At 34.5% G+C, this 16,928-nt stretch overlaps 2 protein-coding genes across 5 annotated transcripts in view; one reads left to right on the forward strand and one right to left on the reverse strand.

Annotated features, from left to right (window-relative positions):
• LOC149083639 (uncharacterized) overlaps positions 1-1,817 on the reverse strand; it is a 42,462-nt gene extending 40,645 nt beyond the window's left edge. For 2 of the 3 annotated variants that reach the window (XM_089234122.1, XM_089234120.1), the window contains exon 1: positions 1,432-1,723. In XM_089234122.1, coding sequence (XP_089090248.1) covers positions 1,432-1,579 — 148 coding nt within the window. In that variant the 5' untranslated portion in view covers positions 1,580-1,723. Of the gene's footprint in view, positions 1-1,431 lie in introns of all 3 variants that reach the window. The other variant, XM_089234121.1, reaches the window with a different exon arrangement.
• Positions 1,818-2,137: 320 nt separating this feature from the next.
• Positions 2,138-16,928, forward strand: part of LOC149083640 (E3 ubiquitin-protein ligase LRSAM1-like) — a 53,962-nt gene continuing 39,171 nt past the window's right edge. The window contains exons 1-6 of one of the 2 annotated variants that reach the window (XM_089234124.1): positions 2,138-2,333; positions 3,649-3,708; positions 7,137-7,190; positions 9,582-9,626; positions 10,136-10,210; positions 13,527-13,595. In XM_089234124.1, the coding sequence (XP_089090250.1) occupies positions 3,649-3,708; positions 7,137-7,190; positions 9,582-9,626; positions 10,136-10,210; positions 13,527-13,595 (303 nt within the window). In that variant the 5' untranslated portion in view covers positions 2,138-2,333. The remainder of the gene's footprint in view (positions 2,334-3,648; positions 3,709-7,136; positions 7,191-9,581; positions 9,627-10,135; positions 10,211-13,526; positions 13,596-16,928) is intronic. The other variant, XM_089234125.1, reaches the window with a different exon arrangement.

Genomic DNA, 16,928 nt, shown 5'->3' on the forward strand with positions numbered 1-16,928 from the left:
TCTTTTATGAACAAATTATATCTCTTTGTATAATAAAAATATATATTTCAAGCCCCTAATTAATCATCACCCCCCCCCCCTCTTTCAAGGATTAACTTTTTTTTCTCCCGATGGTGTCTGCAAAGGAGGGTTTTACTGTACGTGAAATAGTAATTCGCAAAACTTGTATGGTAGAACTGTTTTTGGTGAGGATGATTATTTGCACCCGTTGTTCTTCAGAATGGTGATAACAAAATCTGGTTATAATATACTTCAAAACCAGATTTTGTTTAGAGAGAATTATGATGGTGAAATATTAAAAACCTCAATTAGTACCAATATTTTGCGACTATTGGTACCTGTGGTTATGGATCACAGAATTCTAGCATTTCACAGTATATGAACCCCTAATACAAATACTGTAATATGAAGGCCACAGACTACTTCTGCCAATAAAATGAAGGCCATAATAGAGCCATCATAACAGCACCAGGAGCCATTTGGGCTAAGTGGTGTCCTTAGGCCCTGCATAGTATGATATACTTGCCTACATAAATTTCCATACTTACTCTGATAAATTAGAATACCAAATCTCATTATGAAGAGGCCTCTGATGCACTTGAGGCAGGGCCAGAACTGTGAAAGGGGCAACTTCCCTGGGCCGCAAACTTTAAGAGTGGCAAATGTTAAGGGAACAAAAACATGTTATAGAATCAAATTTTACAATGGGGTAGGAGGGGGGGGGGGTCAGTAAAATCATGTTTGTCCTGTCACCGAAATCCTAGTTATGGCCCTGACTTGAAGCCCCTCTGCAATGGGTTAAGATGGCCCTGGGCTATAAGTATTCACATAATATACAGTAAATACGATAATTATATAATCATTCCCTCCACCTCCCGAAGGCTCTCCTAAGAGGCTCCCCAACAGGTCCCTTTGGACCCCTGGCAAAGTAAAAGAGTATGATTCCATCTAACAGAACTGAAGTCAGCCATATACATTTTAAATGCACTAAGAAATATGATCGTCACAATTACATATAATTATATGGTAATTAAATCAGTTGTGCTTCTACAACGCAGCTTAATGCTGTTGCATTATAAATTTTATATATAAACGGTAAATATTGAACATTCAAAAGTGTATTTGAATGGAGAATTGCAAACAGAGTGGGTATATGGACATGGATTGTGTATGTATATTGGTGCACATATAAACAGTGATTCAAGTATTAATTAAATGGTGCAATATGGAAATGGATTATACAGCTGTATACAGCCTCGGTACGAATAAAATTTGAAACATTCAAGAGTGAAGAAATACATATGTGCAAGATCAATGAGATATGTAGTGCATCAACATAAATCAATATAATTGACACGTCAATTTGTGGCGACGAATATCATAGGATTTTGGCAATAGGCATATGCGTTAGCATAGGCGTTCATTGCTTACCGTTGTGCTCGGTGAATATGTTGGCGGAGGTGGATGATATTCTGGTGTCTTTTGTCTTGGATTTGTGTTTAGCAGGCTTGCCACCATGACTCCCACTGCCAACTGAGGAGCTGCTCCCTCGATTCTCTTTACCTTGCTGGGCACCCATGGGCCTAGCACAGGGTCGTCGATCAGCCTATCCAGGTTCGAATCTCACCATTAAATCAACGATCGAAATGCTCCAAATAACTCTGTGTGCTTGTTTTTAAACGCCTTCCAAATGCAACGCGATAGTCATAGGCACCCTCGGAGTTATGGCTGAACCACACAGCCTAAAACCTCAGCCATATTAGCTACTTCCCTTCCGGTCTGCATCACGTAGCCTCGAACGCAGAATGTTGATGACTAATGAAGAGGCTATGTCGAGCGCGTGCTTCGACGCAGTGACGAATCAAAAGACGTCTCGTACTCTCAGTTGCATTGTTAAACGAATTTTAATTCGACGATGGTCGTGATTCTTTGATGCAGTGGTGATGCACTTCCGTGGTTGAATTTTTTTTTTAAATTTCAACCTTTAAATCGGAGTTTCAAGTTTGAAAAAATTCGAAAAATTCTTTGTATTTGAACGTTGATATTTATCCACAAATTTCGTCCGAATTTTTTAAAGAAAGTGTTGTCTTCTGTTAGAAAACCAGCTGATTGGTTGCAGCAGTTACAAAGGCATCATAATGTTTACAAATTGAACTGTCACTGCACATATTATGATAATAATATCGCGTATTTGATTGTTATTGTTTTTATTGCTGTGATATGCGAATATTTTATACATTTTATTTCTTTTCAGTAGTCTTATAACATGTGAATGAACTGCTTCCAGTGCTAATCAAATCGCAACCACGTGAATGAGATAAGAATTTAGCTAGGTAAGAACTTTTTACTCTTCTTTTCATTTACTATCTAATCGCTATAATGTATGGGAAAAACTAACGGTCTTGAACAAATTATTTGGATACCTTATATCCTATGAATTATCATTAAAAAAAACCCTTTAAAATTTCTATAATATCAGTGAAATCTAACTGCTGATGTTCAAGGACATGGAATGCGGCTATAATTGGCCGTCATCAGTGGACCTATTGCACGTCTAAGCCAAGCACGTATCCAGAGGGAAGGGGGCGATCGCCCCTCCCAAGAGTTGAATAATGTGGGGTGAATTTGTGTGTCACGTAAAATGCGGGATGATCCAATGCACAATAAGTTGCTTCTCCAACGCATCAACCCGAACCTGCTCTAATCGCAGCTGAAGATGTCAGCCTTGGCTCCATTTGAAGCTGAAAATATCTGCCTCCCTTCCATTCGTAGTTGGAGATATGTGTTAGACTTTATTTACAGCCAAATATACTTGCCTCCACTCCATTCCTAGCTGAAGATATATGTTTGGCTTTATTTGAGCTAAAGGTGCTTGCTTCCACTCCATTTACAAATACAACGCCACAACAGGCAAATTGCCCAACGAGGTGGTTGACTTAAGAACATCATGGATCCCGAGCCATTTTTTGGAGGCCCTACCTACTACTGCTACACAACGCATGCACCCCCCCGCACACCTCCCACCCCCGCGGAACCCCCAACTAATCGGTACATGCGGGAACATACGTGCAACGTTTTTTGTTTCTCTGTAATGCTTGTTATGTGTAGTGCTGCCATCTGCCACCAGTTTTTCTAACTATGAGTGAAGTGTTATGATTGAATGATTTATCATTGTAGGACTGTTGCTCTCTGTGGCGAGACTTTTTAACGGGGAGATCGGCTCGTATTTGCGCCTTGAAGTTGGGAACCACAGAAAACCAACTTCAGCCGACCACCACTGTGGGGTTTGAACCCAGATCCTCGCATCGCGAGTCTGTCACTATAACCACTCGACCACCACAGCGGCAAAGTTGAAGTCTTCCTTAACTCTATTTAAAGCGGAAGATTTCTGTCAAGGGTTCATTCCCTAAACAAACTTTTCCCATCGACAAATCAACGTCACAAAATATCTGGGCCTGTCAATGCTAAAATGAATGGCTTTATGGAGGCGAGACATCTCATCATTGCCACTTAAAGGGTTAAAGTTTGTGTCACAAATTCAGATTTGCCTTGTATTAAATTGAATTGGGCTTACATGTATTGGCATATTTGGTTTTGTCATGTGAATATAAAGCACTGAATGTGAAATGCTTTGCTTTTTTTCTTCAGATGCCACTAAAAAATAAGGATGGCGAATATAAAGCCAAGCTCGAAAAGAAATTATGTGTGGTGAGTATCAACATAAAGAAAATTAGGCATGGTACATTTTGACATACAAACCAAATAATGTGAACAAAATTATTGAATCTTGAGTTATTTTTTCCTGTACTGAAATTAACATATTGATGAGAGAAAATGAAGAGGGTAGGGGGAGAGTTGGGTAATGCCGCCACCTTAAGACAAAAACTTTTTTTCTGGACTTTGAAGTAACTGAAAAATATTTTTTAATATTTAAACACATTAATAAATCATTTCTGTACCTTTTGTTATTTTTGAAAAAAAACAAACAATTCTTCTTTTATAGCATAGATGTATAAAAAAGAAAAAGTTTGTGCAAAGTGGCAGATTTACCCCATATTGGGGGGCAGTTCTGTCATGGCCTTGAGATAATTCCGTCATAACGTAAATCTATTAGATATCGGTTTTTTTTTATTAAGAATGTCCCCACATATACAGTACATAAAAACATATGTTTATTACAAATTACAAAAAAGTTACACGCATTTATAGCCCAGCAATTACTTTAAATTGAGAGTTAAGTTGTCAAGGAGGTGACAATATTAACAGGGCTATCAAGTTATAATAAAAAGTAAAAATGTTTATGGGCGTGTGCAAAAATCACAATTGTAATTTTTTAGACTGTCGTATCCACTGTATTTAGAATGAGTCTACTTTATGCACATAATGCAGCAGTACAGAAGTTCATTGTTACCAAACTCTCCACAAATCGTACACATTTCAACATCACAGTCAAATAAACCAAAAGTGTCATCATCTTCATTACCGTCACATAGGCTTTTCTTGTCAATATCTTCTGATGATGATGATGACTGATCAAAGTTGAGCTTTTTCCTGCCATAAGAATTATGATGAAATAAGAACTGCCATAAGAATTATGGCAGGAGAAAGCTCAACCTTAGATCAGTCTGTTATTAATTGATTTTTTTAAAGATTCTTACACTGCAATTTATTGATTTTTCAGTTGATTTTGGCTTTTTCAGTTTGAACCCTGTCTATTTTCAATTTTTTTTTATTGTTTTTATTGGTCTTATTATTGACCTTATTTTTCTTATAGATGGTCTCTGTTTTTCTTTCGATTCCTTTTGTACTTTAGTGTTTTATTTTTTTTTCTCTTTCAACTCTTTTTTTAATTTACTGTTTTCAATAACTGGCTTCATAGGTGAGGATGTTAAAATAACTGAGGGCTTTTCCATCTTTACCAGTTTTTGTTTTGGGTCCAGGGTCTTTTGCTGGCAGTGGTGAGAGTTCTTCAATTGTTTTTTTTTTTTTTAATTCTGTTTCTGAGGATGTGCTTGGTTAAGGATTAGTACATAAATCTTCTGATACTGCAAGAGTTGCGCCGGTTAGAGTGGAATCTACCATTTCTGAAGCAGCGTTCTTATCCTTAATAACTACTTGTTGGATTAGGGCAATACTGCCACATGGGGGAATTAATCCCTCCCCCTCATTACGACATTATTGTAGTTTGGACCCTACAGCTGACAAAGTACTGGACAAAAACAAATGAAATTTTTGTACCAAGTACCTGATAATACAAATACAAAGCCATAACAGGCAAATGCCCAACGAGGTGGCTGAGAAAAAGATGCCCACAACAAATATAGATGTCATACACTTCATAAATACAGCAATCCAATTAAAAATGCAATTACAAACAATATATATATACATCATAAAATATACATTGCCCATAAAGAATACTTATGGTTGTCTTATTCTAAGTATGGATAGCCTCTGGATTTACTCCAACATGTTATCGTGTTTCTTTTTAAACCTATCAATTGTGTTACAATTTACTACCTCCGGGGGTAAGCTATTCCATTTATTGACAACCCTATTAGAGAAAAATTCCCTGCAACACCATAATCTTGCATTGTCCCTTACCAATCGATACTGGTGTCCCCTTGTAAAATCAGTCGATTGGCGGTGTACTCTTGGTGAAAGTTCATGGTCCATTCTATCCATCCCATTGAAAATTTTGGACACTTCGATCATATCTTATCGACACCTGCATTCATCCAATGTAAACATTTTCAAAAAATTAAGTCTCTCTTCATAATTCGTTTCCCGTGTGCCAATAAGGACATGCGTTGCTCTTCTCTGCACCCCTTCAACCAAGTCTATGTCCCTCTGTAAGTATGGTCTTACCATACATACCTAAAACCTTACAGCATACTCCAGTCCAGGACGAACGAAGCCCTGAAAAAGCAGAAGAATGACTTTAGGAGAACGTGAAGAGCCCTTTTTGAAAATGAAACCGAGCATTCTATTCATTTTTTTTTCTTTTTACCACAGATGAATAATGTTCAGAAAATCTAAGCTGCTTGTCAATGAGAATTCCTGAATCGGTGACCCTAGTAGCATTCTGGATAGTGACACCATTCAACTCATAAGGGAACCGTGGATTGTTCAAACCAAAATGAGCGACCATGTACGTGTCAATGTTAAACGTCATGCTCCACTCATTTGCCTATGCCCCAATCCTGCAGCAACTCCCTATCGCTTCGACTCCTGGCCATCCCCATCAGCTTCACGTTATCTGTGAGTTTGCTAGCAATCCCATCGATACCCTGATCGAGTTTATCGATAAAAAGTGAAAAAACATAGGGCCAAGGACACTTCCTTGAGGAACTCCATTTGTGACGCCTGTCCAACTAGAGTATTCCCAGTTCACCATAACTTGTAGTGGCCTATCTCTTAACCATGACTCTATTCAATTCAGCAAGTTGCCCCCCAATCCCAATGTGCACTATTTGTTTATATTCTAGCAAAACTGGAAAACACTCACTTTTTTACAGATATCACAAAATGAACAGATAGTGAAACTATAGAACAATGAGTGAAATTTACTTATTTGCAAATAGCACATACACTAAATGCAACAGGTGCAATGGTAGTACTGGCTGAAGCCTCCCACATCTCCCTAGCACAGTGCTTAACTTGCTCGTGCCTAGCAACAACACAAGAGCCAGTAGAATGGGGTGCCGGATTTGTAACACTATCCCCCTATATACTTAAAAAATTTGATGAAAATGTTTTTGAGAAATTTTTTGGTTATAGCAGAAATGGCATTGAAGTTTATCATTAAGTCATTAGATTATTAGATTAAATTTAGCTGAAATCACTTAGCAGAATTCATTAGAAATAAATATGCTTAAGAAATTCATGATGCAGCTATCTATACCTATATATGTTTATTAACTGTGTGTATTTTATTTCAATTTTTCTGTCATACAAAAATTTAGATTTACGTACTTAAACTCATCTCAGTTTTGTCAGATTATCAAGATGTCACTGCATTACATATGCTAGTTATTCCTTTCAAGAAAGTTACTCTGAAAAATTTTCTTGTTCACTATTAAACCCCATGCATGCGTTCATATCAGTGAGAATAAATTTTATTTTAATTCTTTTAGGCTAAGGAAACGCCAGAACCAATATTTGACTTAGCTGACTGCAACTTGAAAGAAGTAAGCTCGTTTTATTAGTACCATTTCTTCATTGTAGATGTACCATAGTTTGCTCAGGATTTGTTTACAAATACCGGGTAACAAGTGGCAGTAGAAAATTTTTTATTGGTGCCTAAAATTTTCTAAATGTGATTGCCAAATTGCATCTAAGGATGACATAAAATTTTCTGATTTCATTACATTGTGTCTTTCAACATTGGAAGAAATTATAAAGTTCTTGAAAATGCCAAAAAACCTTATTTAGCACCATGTTTCTTGAGCAAATACCATGCTTGGCTCCTAAGAAATTTGTTTGAGGCTTGAATATTTTTTTGATTCGTCAAGCCTTGTGTTTGCTGTGAAATTTTCTTTCAGCAGGACTTGAAGAAAACAAAAAGGTTTTAGATTCCAAATATTCTAAAAAACAGTCCTAAATAATGCTTTCCAAACTTTTCTGGAATTTTATATACCCTATGCTAAAAGACACTGAAATCCAAAAATTTTGTGTCATTCATAGATTATAATTCAGCAATCACATAGAGAGAATTTTAGTCACCAACACCGATCTTCTAATGACTATGGTAACCTTACACCCGGTATTTGTCAAATTCTGCTTTTAGTAGTAAATTGCCTCGACATTAAGAAAAACAGCTTTTTCATGAAATTACAATCATACTTTGTTTCAAAACCCACAATTATTTGTATTCATACATGTATTTTTCCCCTCTGATACCAAAGATAGATTTTCCAAAGACAGATACCAAATATAGCATTTTCTGATAAACCACATTTTTTAGAACCAAAAACCAGTTTTACATTTTTCTAGTTTTTTAGAATAATTTTGAGGCATAGACTGCATGTACAGTCAGCTGGCAAATCTGATACCCTGCTTATACTGATAAAATCCTCAGGAACCAAACTTTCTCTCCCCATTAATTAAGCCTAATTGAATCTCTAAAACTTTTCCCCGCTTAATCGAATATTGGAATTCACACAACAACTGTAAATACATATCAACCACTCTGTACATGATATTTTTATTTAATAAAGCATTCAAAAATTAAGTAAAATATGTGAACATTATGTTGAAAAATCCAGAATTTGTGCCCTGTAATGTCAAAGTTATCTTCAGTGCATTTAATTTTTCTATTTTATTTTTTTTTCTTTGTTTAACTCATGAAGGGCGCTAACTCTTCAAATATAAAAAAATCATTAAAAAAATTGTGCAAACACTATGGCTTCATGCAGTGTCTTGAAATTAGAAAAAAAAATTATGCAAAAATAAAGAATGTCATCTGTGTAACAGATTGAAAAATTTGAATGCAATAATAGTAATAGTTCAACTTTCTAATCGAATATTACGCTTCACACCTCAAATGTTAATTCATATCAAATCATCAACCACTATACACATAATGTTTTCATTCAATGAAACATTTGGAATTAATGGAAAATATGTTAACTAAGTTAAGATACATTTAAGAGTAGGTACGTAGGTACCAGCTTCTCAAGTATTCAAGTTGTCTTAAATGCATACATTTAATTATTTTATTTTTGTTCTTGGTTGAGCCAATAAAGGGCACTAATTTTCTTAATGAGAAGTAAAAATCTTAGGTAGTAATTTTTGGTATTTTTAATTTAATTAAATATAATTTCCATTTCATTTTTGATGTCTGTTTTATTTAAGAAGCTTTATTAATATTGATCCTTCATCAGTTTTCGATATACAAACTATGCTAGCATTGTAAAATGGCTATTGAGTTGTCCCACACATAATCGGATACCCTGCTCAATCAGATATTGTGTGCTTGATATCCAATCAAATGGAGCTGATTGTATTAGTTTTTTAGAAAACAAAATCCTGAATATTTTATTATATCCTGAATGGACTGTGAATGATAATAAATGAGAGTTTCTTCGGCATGGGGTGCTGTCGTTACAAATTAATTTTCCTCTCATCGTTCCTCCAATGCTAATGATTAGCATCATCAGGAGTTGTCTGAATTCCATTACTAAATATTGAATAAGAAGATTTGTTACTAGCTAATATCCTAATTCAAGAAGACAATATCCATGTGGAAGTTGAATTTTAACCTGGAAATGTATGCTATTGCCCTACTTAATGTTGCAATTATGAAGGATATTGAAATTTGATTTTTAGTGTATTTGAATATTTACTGTGATTTCTACACCAGTGCAGCATTTATTTAAAAAAAAAACCCCTCATATTTGTCAGAGTAGTGCTTTAATTTCCTGTCTCAAACGCAGCCTGGCTTTTCTGCAAGATAATGATTATAAACCTTGACAACATGGTATACCAATACATAAGGATAGATGTTGTGGTTTTCTAAGCTCTAAGTAAGTTTTTTTCAATGGATAAACTTATATATATTATTTTGTGTCAAATTCTAGGTTCCTGAGGGTGTGTTCTCCATGTGTCGTGTGTTTCGTAAAGAAGTAAGTGTTTCATGGATGTTACTGTATCTGAGACCATGTGTCTGTCAAGACATTTGTTTCGGATGTACCCTTTCATGTCGCAAGAACCACTCCTGTGGTCGTTCCCTCTAAAGAATGAATTATTGATGATTTTTACTGCAGCAGCTTCGGAATTTCCCAATTCGAGCTTGTAATGGTATTGCAATCTTAACTGAGTGGATTCTATGATTGACTTGGTGTCGGTAGGATTGAATTTTTAATGCTCCTTGAATGAAATAAATACTGCAATTGCATCACCCGGATGTGATACTGTCGTAAATTTGCATAAACCTCAGCGCTTGTTTTCTTCTGCAACCAGTAGAAACCTTAAATTATTCAATGACTGTTTCATTTGCAACAACCCAGTATTTAAAAATTCTCTTTTTATTTGCAAATAACTTTCTATCATTGTTATTTTTTGTATTTTTGATGGTGACTCAGTTTTTTTTTCTTCAAATTTTTGAGTTGACTCTACTTTATCTGTGTTTCAGGTTTTACTACTACAAGACAACCATTTATACTTTCTCCCAAATGATAGTCTTATGAAAGATCTTAGCATGTTGAAGGTGCGTAAAAAAACAAATATAAATTATGATGCTATGTGCTTATCTCACATTCTGTCTTTTATTTGTTGAGTTACTATATTATCCTAAATACCATGTTTTTGTATCTAAAACAGGGTTCATACATCCTTACAAACTCCTTAAAAAGTTTTAACTTTTCATTTCCCTCTGGAAGGGCACTTATAACTCCTTACTTTTTGCAGCCACTCCTGAAAAAGGTCCTCTTTTCTGAAGGGATGATCTTAGAATAGACATTTCCCATGGTGATGAATAGCATTGCCTAGGAAAATAAGAGGAAGCTTCCCCTGAATATAAAGGGGGGAAAAGAGAAAAACCCTCCTTTGTAATAGGAAATGTGAAAGCAGGGGATGGGATTGGAACATCCTATGGTTGTGCATACCTAACAACCGTTACGATTTTAGCAAATTAATACAATTATATGCTTTTGCTTCTAAAAATATGATTTTTTACAGAATCGCTAATATTGACATTTTCTTGCCTATGTCGCAAACTGGTCAGCGTTGGAAATCGATGATTTGTTGACCGACATCACTCTGCGGAACCAGTAGCCGAAAATTCCCCCACGCCCAGCGGTAAGAAAAAGTTGAACACAGCTGGGAGTTTTTTACTGGGGCAGCGAAACAATGTCTCAAGCCGCCTATATTATGTACTATACTGAGTGGCGCCTCAATCCGTTTGATGGATCAATATTTTTCCAAAATTTGCATGCTATCCTAACCATTTATGCTTTCATGAATTATATAGCATATATTTTTTTTAATCCAGGCCAAATTTTCTAAATGAGCTTGTGCCAAAAACTGAGTTCATGATTCACACATTTTTGATAGATTTACAATAATAGACAATTATTTTCTGATATTTGAGTATGGTAATTTTTTTCATATCTGAAATTTATAAAATTACTTTTCGGATTATTTTGGATTTTCGGAAATTTTTGACAAAAATAATTTTTCTCTTGATATAGTTCTATTAATATTGATCATTCAGGTGACGAGAATGTCTAATTTTGAGTCATGAATATCAGTTGATTTTCAACCCTTTAGCATTCATTTAATTTTAGAATTAAAATTTTTGTTTTCACGTGATCGGAGGACTGTCCCAGTGAGCAAAATCATATTTCATTTTAGATAAAACATAACGATAAAACAAAAGAGGGACACAAGCAAATGAGTTTTTGATTTTATTTTTTAAAATTAAACCATACCTTCTTTTCTCATGCAGCAATTACTTTTTCTAATTGTCATTATATAACTTCCTAATCAATTTTTAGTATGAGGTTTCCCCCAACCCACCTCTTTTTTCCGTGAATTTGAAAACAGGCAGTGTTACACTTTTTATGAATAGAGTAGGATTTTTTTTTCTTCAGAGGTTGGCAGGTCTGGTTGTGTGTGTGGGAGGGTCGTTAACAATTTAATCATTTCTGGGGGGCTGGATGAATCTCTGTGTTTATTTTGTTATATAACATTGTAAAATTTGCAACAACGGAAACCCGAGATAAATCCAGTCAGGTGGCCCTGGAATTTATTTGTTGTGAAATTAATACAAGTGAAAAACTATTGTGACCCTGACGGGGACAGGGGAAGTTGATATGACTCCCAGGTCGGGGTCACTGATGGGGAAGTTGACAGGTTTCATTTCGGGGCCTTGGATGAATCTCATTGTTTTTGTAGCTTTAGCAGAAAAACTTTGCTATAAATCCATGTATCGGGCCCATAAAAAAATCTGCATATTGGCTTCCCACTCCTTGGTTGAGGGCCCTTGGATTTTAGTCGTTGGTAAAATGAATATGAATTAAAATTTTTTGTGGTTCTCATGTTGTGGGGGGGGGGGGGTACAACAGGGCTCCAGACTGGGGACCCTCATGGGGGGAAGTTGACCCATTTTGGAAGGGTGCTTGATGAATCTCATTGGTTTCTTTGTTGCTTTAAGATTGTAAAATTTCTCAGTAAGCTGGTGCTTTCACATGCCACTTTTCTCTCTCACTATCACTCTGACGAAGTGGGACAAAATAAACAAGATATGACGTGAACAGAAAAAAGGGTGTTGCCGCCGAAGGGTGCAGGAAGGCTTTGCCGCCTCCCTAGTATAGCTATGTTCATAAACTTTTCCCTGATATTTTATTTTTAATAAAAATTTGACTCATTCACAAATGCAGATCATGTGAAGTTGTCATGACTTTTCAATACATTTTTAAGTAAAACATTAAGTATACATTGTTAAAACAAAACAATGTATATGAAAGCATTTGAATGGAAAATGAAGTTGTTAGTTATTTAGTAGCTTATGAGCATATTTTCTTTAACAGTTTATAGTGATTTAACTTTTATTTGGTTAACATCTGTTATCTCTCTCTCGCAGAAGTGGCCACGGCTGAAGCAAGATAAAAACAAAATTTATTGCAAACTCAGTACATCACTTCCGATTTCTTAAAATCATTTAAATACTGCTACCGCTACTCTCACTCTCTTCTTTCTTACTACACTTCTCAATACCTAATCCTGATCATCGTGCTCTGTTACTGTTCAGATTTGTGTTCTCAAACAGTCTCTTGTTACTCGCGCATACAGTCATGGCATATCTCTTTTCAGCAGCTGAAATTCCTACCCATCATACTTTTAATTCTGAAAGTTGAAATCTTGGAACCATTGAAATAGAAATTTAAAAAAAAAAATTAATGAAAATAAATCCGCATGCGGGCTTCTTTTGCTTTTAGTCTAGTGGTGAAATTTTTTTACAGGGTGTGACCCCATAACTCCTTAAAAACTCCTTACTTTCCATTTCGAAAATTTTGTATGAACCCTGTAAAATCATAATTAGAATCTGTGCCTAAAGGAACACATTGTCTTCATTCGAGAAAAATAGTGGTTGTTTAATCAAAATAAGTGTAATATTAAATGCAGTATAGAAATAAATGTGTTATATGATAATTCATTCATATGTGCAGTGTCAAAGTTTACCTATTTTCATTGCTTTTGATTAAATCTACATTTCGCAGGCAATCATGTCCATTTTTTTTCCTTTGCTGTTATATTCCTCTTTTCAAATTCGCTATTAATGGTGGATGTATGTATCTAGCTACAGCTTAGATAATAATGTAAACTGCTTGAGTTCAGTATAAAATATATTTTGTGAAGAAACCCCTTTATGAAGTAATGTGAGAGTGTTTTGCATGCATTTGACAATTATAAAGATATTGATTCTGGAATTTTGATTTTATTCTAGTGCCATAAAAAAAGCAACTTCTTCTCTATTTTTATATATTCCTGTTATATTGTGATTGACTTTCTTTTTGTTTTAGGTTTTAAATTTGAGCAATAACAAATTTTATACATTGCCGGACAGCATAGGTAGTCTTAGCAATTTGGAAGTGAGTTTTTTTTTTTTTTTTGCTTTTTATGAAAATTTTTCACATCATGCACAATAAACTATAACACATGTTCTCACATTCTATGGCAACTATTTTGCATGAATTGTCTTTTTGTTTTCCAATTTTAAAATTGTCTAAATAATTTTATTACTTTTTTTTTAAAATAAATTTCTTTTTGTTTGTATTATCACTCTACAAATAATGAAGAACCTTGCCAATGTCACTCGAGCTGCTGTTGTTATTTATTCAAGTATACACACCTACAGGAAACCCAATCACAGTTGTGGAAAAAATACATGCAACAAATTCATGTAACTACTGTACATACAGTCACTCAGAGTTAAAATAAGAGGAAGAAAGAGTAAAAACAAAAAAAAAGAATCATAAATTATTAAAAAACATTGGAATCATTATATAAACAAATCAAACATAGTAAATATAAATATTACAATTGTAACATCAGATCTCTAATATTCATTATAGATATACAAAAAGCATCAATGGTTTCACTGTTATGAATACTTATAATGGTTATACTCCAACTCAGTATTTTGGTTAATTAGCATATGGCAGTGTTTCTCAAGTGTGTGTCATGGCTTCTAAGGCCATCACCAACCTTTGTCTGAGGCATTACAGCTAGCTGGCGATATTCATTAATGCGCCTATTTATTCTTTGTAGTATTTTATTATAAGTGAAAATAACTGATAAACTATCATGGAGAGCACTAGGGATGAACCATGAATCAGACAAGGGAGTTGTGGGTGGCAAAAGTTTTAACAACAGTTTCATACAGGTATTTTTTCTTTTTTTCTTAAATAATGACCATATCTAATCTGTATTATTCTTGCTGTAAAGTAGTAAGATTTTGTTATTATACTTCAACGAGATGAATACTAGGCATTGATGCAGCAGTTATTAGAAAAGGAATATTGACAAAAAATTTTCAGTGATGTAAAATTTGATTGATGATAATTAATTATCATGTATTTGGACAATGTCAAAAACTTTATTTCTGTGATTTTTAAATTATTTTTATGTGCTTTTGTTTATTTTATTTTATTTTATTTTTATTATTTGTTTATTTTATTTTATTTTATTTTTATTATTTGTTTATTTTTATTTATGTATTTATTTTGCATATTTTTGCCTGTGAATAACAGATTTAAGCTTGACTGTATCAATATACAGGCTGTTGAATAGTCTTTACTTGTTAACTAGGAGAGGACCCTTCAATTGCTTCATCATGAGAACTTGGAAGAATCGACTAGGAGTAGAGGCTTAAAGTCCAATCTGCACCTTCTTGTGGTGCAGCCTGTAAGTAGTGTTCAACCCCACCGTCACCGCAATGGTGGTCGGCTGAAGTTGGTTTCCTGTGGTTCCCAACTTCGAGGTGCAAATGCAAGCCGATTTCCCTATTAAAAAGTCTCGCCACAGAGAGCAACAGGCGTATAACAATAAATTATTCAATCATTACACTTCACTCATAGTTAGAAAAACTGGTGGCAGATGGCAGCACTACACATAACAAGCATTACACAGAAACAAACTGCAAGTCAGGTTTCACTACACGTACCTACACGCACATTCCTGCAGGTACCAATTTGTTAGAGGTTCCGCAGAGGAATATGGATGAGGTGCATGTGTGGTTTAGTAATAGTAGCCTGTAAGTAGTCATGTTTAAACATATGGTGAACGGATGCGGATGGGCTTCCTCCAACCCGCACTGGCTAGTGTGGAGGATTACGGCCAAAAACCCTCTAAAAAGAAGTACGAACTCTCTCTATAAACTAAGACTCTCAGTCCCCAGCAGTCTGAGTGTCTCTGGTTACTGCAACAACCAGCAAGACATGAAGACAGATGGTACTAAGAATTTCTGGGTTGAACCATGCTGCCATAAGGGGATGACCTTGGCCATGTATAACGGACGATCTCTTTCTTCAGAAAATCGTTTGCAGTAGTTGGAAGAACTGGAAAGAATAAATTGGGACATTTTTGGCATCTGTGAAATAAGAAGAAAAGGAGTGGACATGTATTTTACTACAGAGGAACAGATAATGGAAGAACCAGTAGAGTAGGATTTCTCATTCATAAAAAGTGGGAAAATCACATCGTTGAGTTAGATAGTACATCTGATAGAGGTGCTAAGCTGGTTATACAAATATCAAGCAGATACCGGATACAGATTATACACATCTATGCACCAACAACAAGCTATTCTGAGGAAGATGTAGAAGACTTTTATAGGGATGAGAAGGCGTCCCCGTGCAAGACGGATCGACGAGATCAGAAAAGTGGTTAGAGTCAACTGGTTGGCTAAAGCATCAGATAGAGCAAAATGGAAAAATTTAGAAGAGACCTTCATCTAGCAGTGGATTGAAAATGGTTGTTGATGATGATATCTTACAGAAACACATCTTATCTATACTATCATCCAATGCAGAATTATCATTATTTATTGGATGTCTATATATATGACACATTTTTTGTTAAATTTTACCAATTCTCATTTGAAATCAAACTTTCAGATCAGCAAATAAATCGGAAAATCATGGAATATTAATGATATTTGAAATTTTATTTACCTCTGTAAAATCCAGTTTTTTAGTCACTGAAATGTGTAAAAATCATTTGAAAAACAAAAATATTTTTACACTGTAAAGAAATTAAAATAGGCTTTAATATTTATTCAACTTGTATAAATATTGCAAGTTAAAAATATATGTTTTCATAGTTTCTGATAAAATATTTTTTACAAAAACTTTATTAAAATAAAATTCATTGCTTTTAGTGTTATTTCTCTTTTTATGTAACTTTCTGTGATCATATGAAGTTTTCATATATATTTTCATCCATGTAATTGGATCATTCTCATGAAGTTGGACAAAAAAATGAAAAAAAAATTATCAAAAATAAATGTCAACCAATTACCTGCTGATAAATTAAATATAGTCAGCAGCAAAGTTTGTTCAAAATTAATAGTGAAAAAAAAATAAAAATTATTTAAGATTACTTCATGATAAGAAGTAGGCAAATCTGAGACATTTTTCCTGTTTCAGCACTTAACTTAATATTTATGCTTGACAGTCACAACTTGTTCCATCTATTTTGGTAGCTCATTTTCAACTTGAATAAGCACAGATACTCTCAATAATTTTTAGTCAATTGCATTTTTGTTTCTCTTCTTTTGTTTCTTGTTCTTTTTTCGTCAAGTTTATGGGTGACAACATATTTTTAATTTATCTTTGTTTTGCTAGAACATGAGATGCACTCTAAAGCAAAGTCTTTGGATGAAACATTACTGCAGCTTGATGTTGCAACTGAGAAATCTTGAT

The sequence above is a fragment of the Pholcus phalangioides genome, unplaced genomic scaffold (assembly GCF_987345545.1).
Source record: "Pholcus phalangioides strain wild (caught in Gottingen) unplaced genomic scaffold, Ppha-v1.0 ptg000008l_1, whole genome shotgun sequence".
NCBI classification, from domain to species: Eukaryota; Metazoa; Arthropoda; class Arachnida; order Araneae; family Pholcidae; genus Pholcus; species Pholcus phalangioides.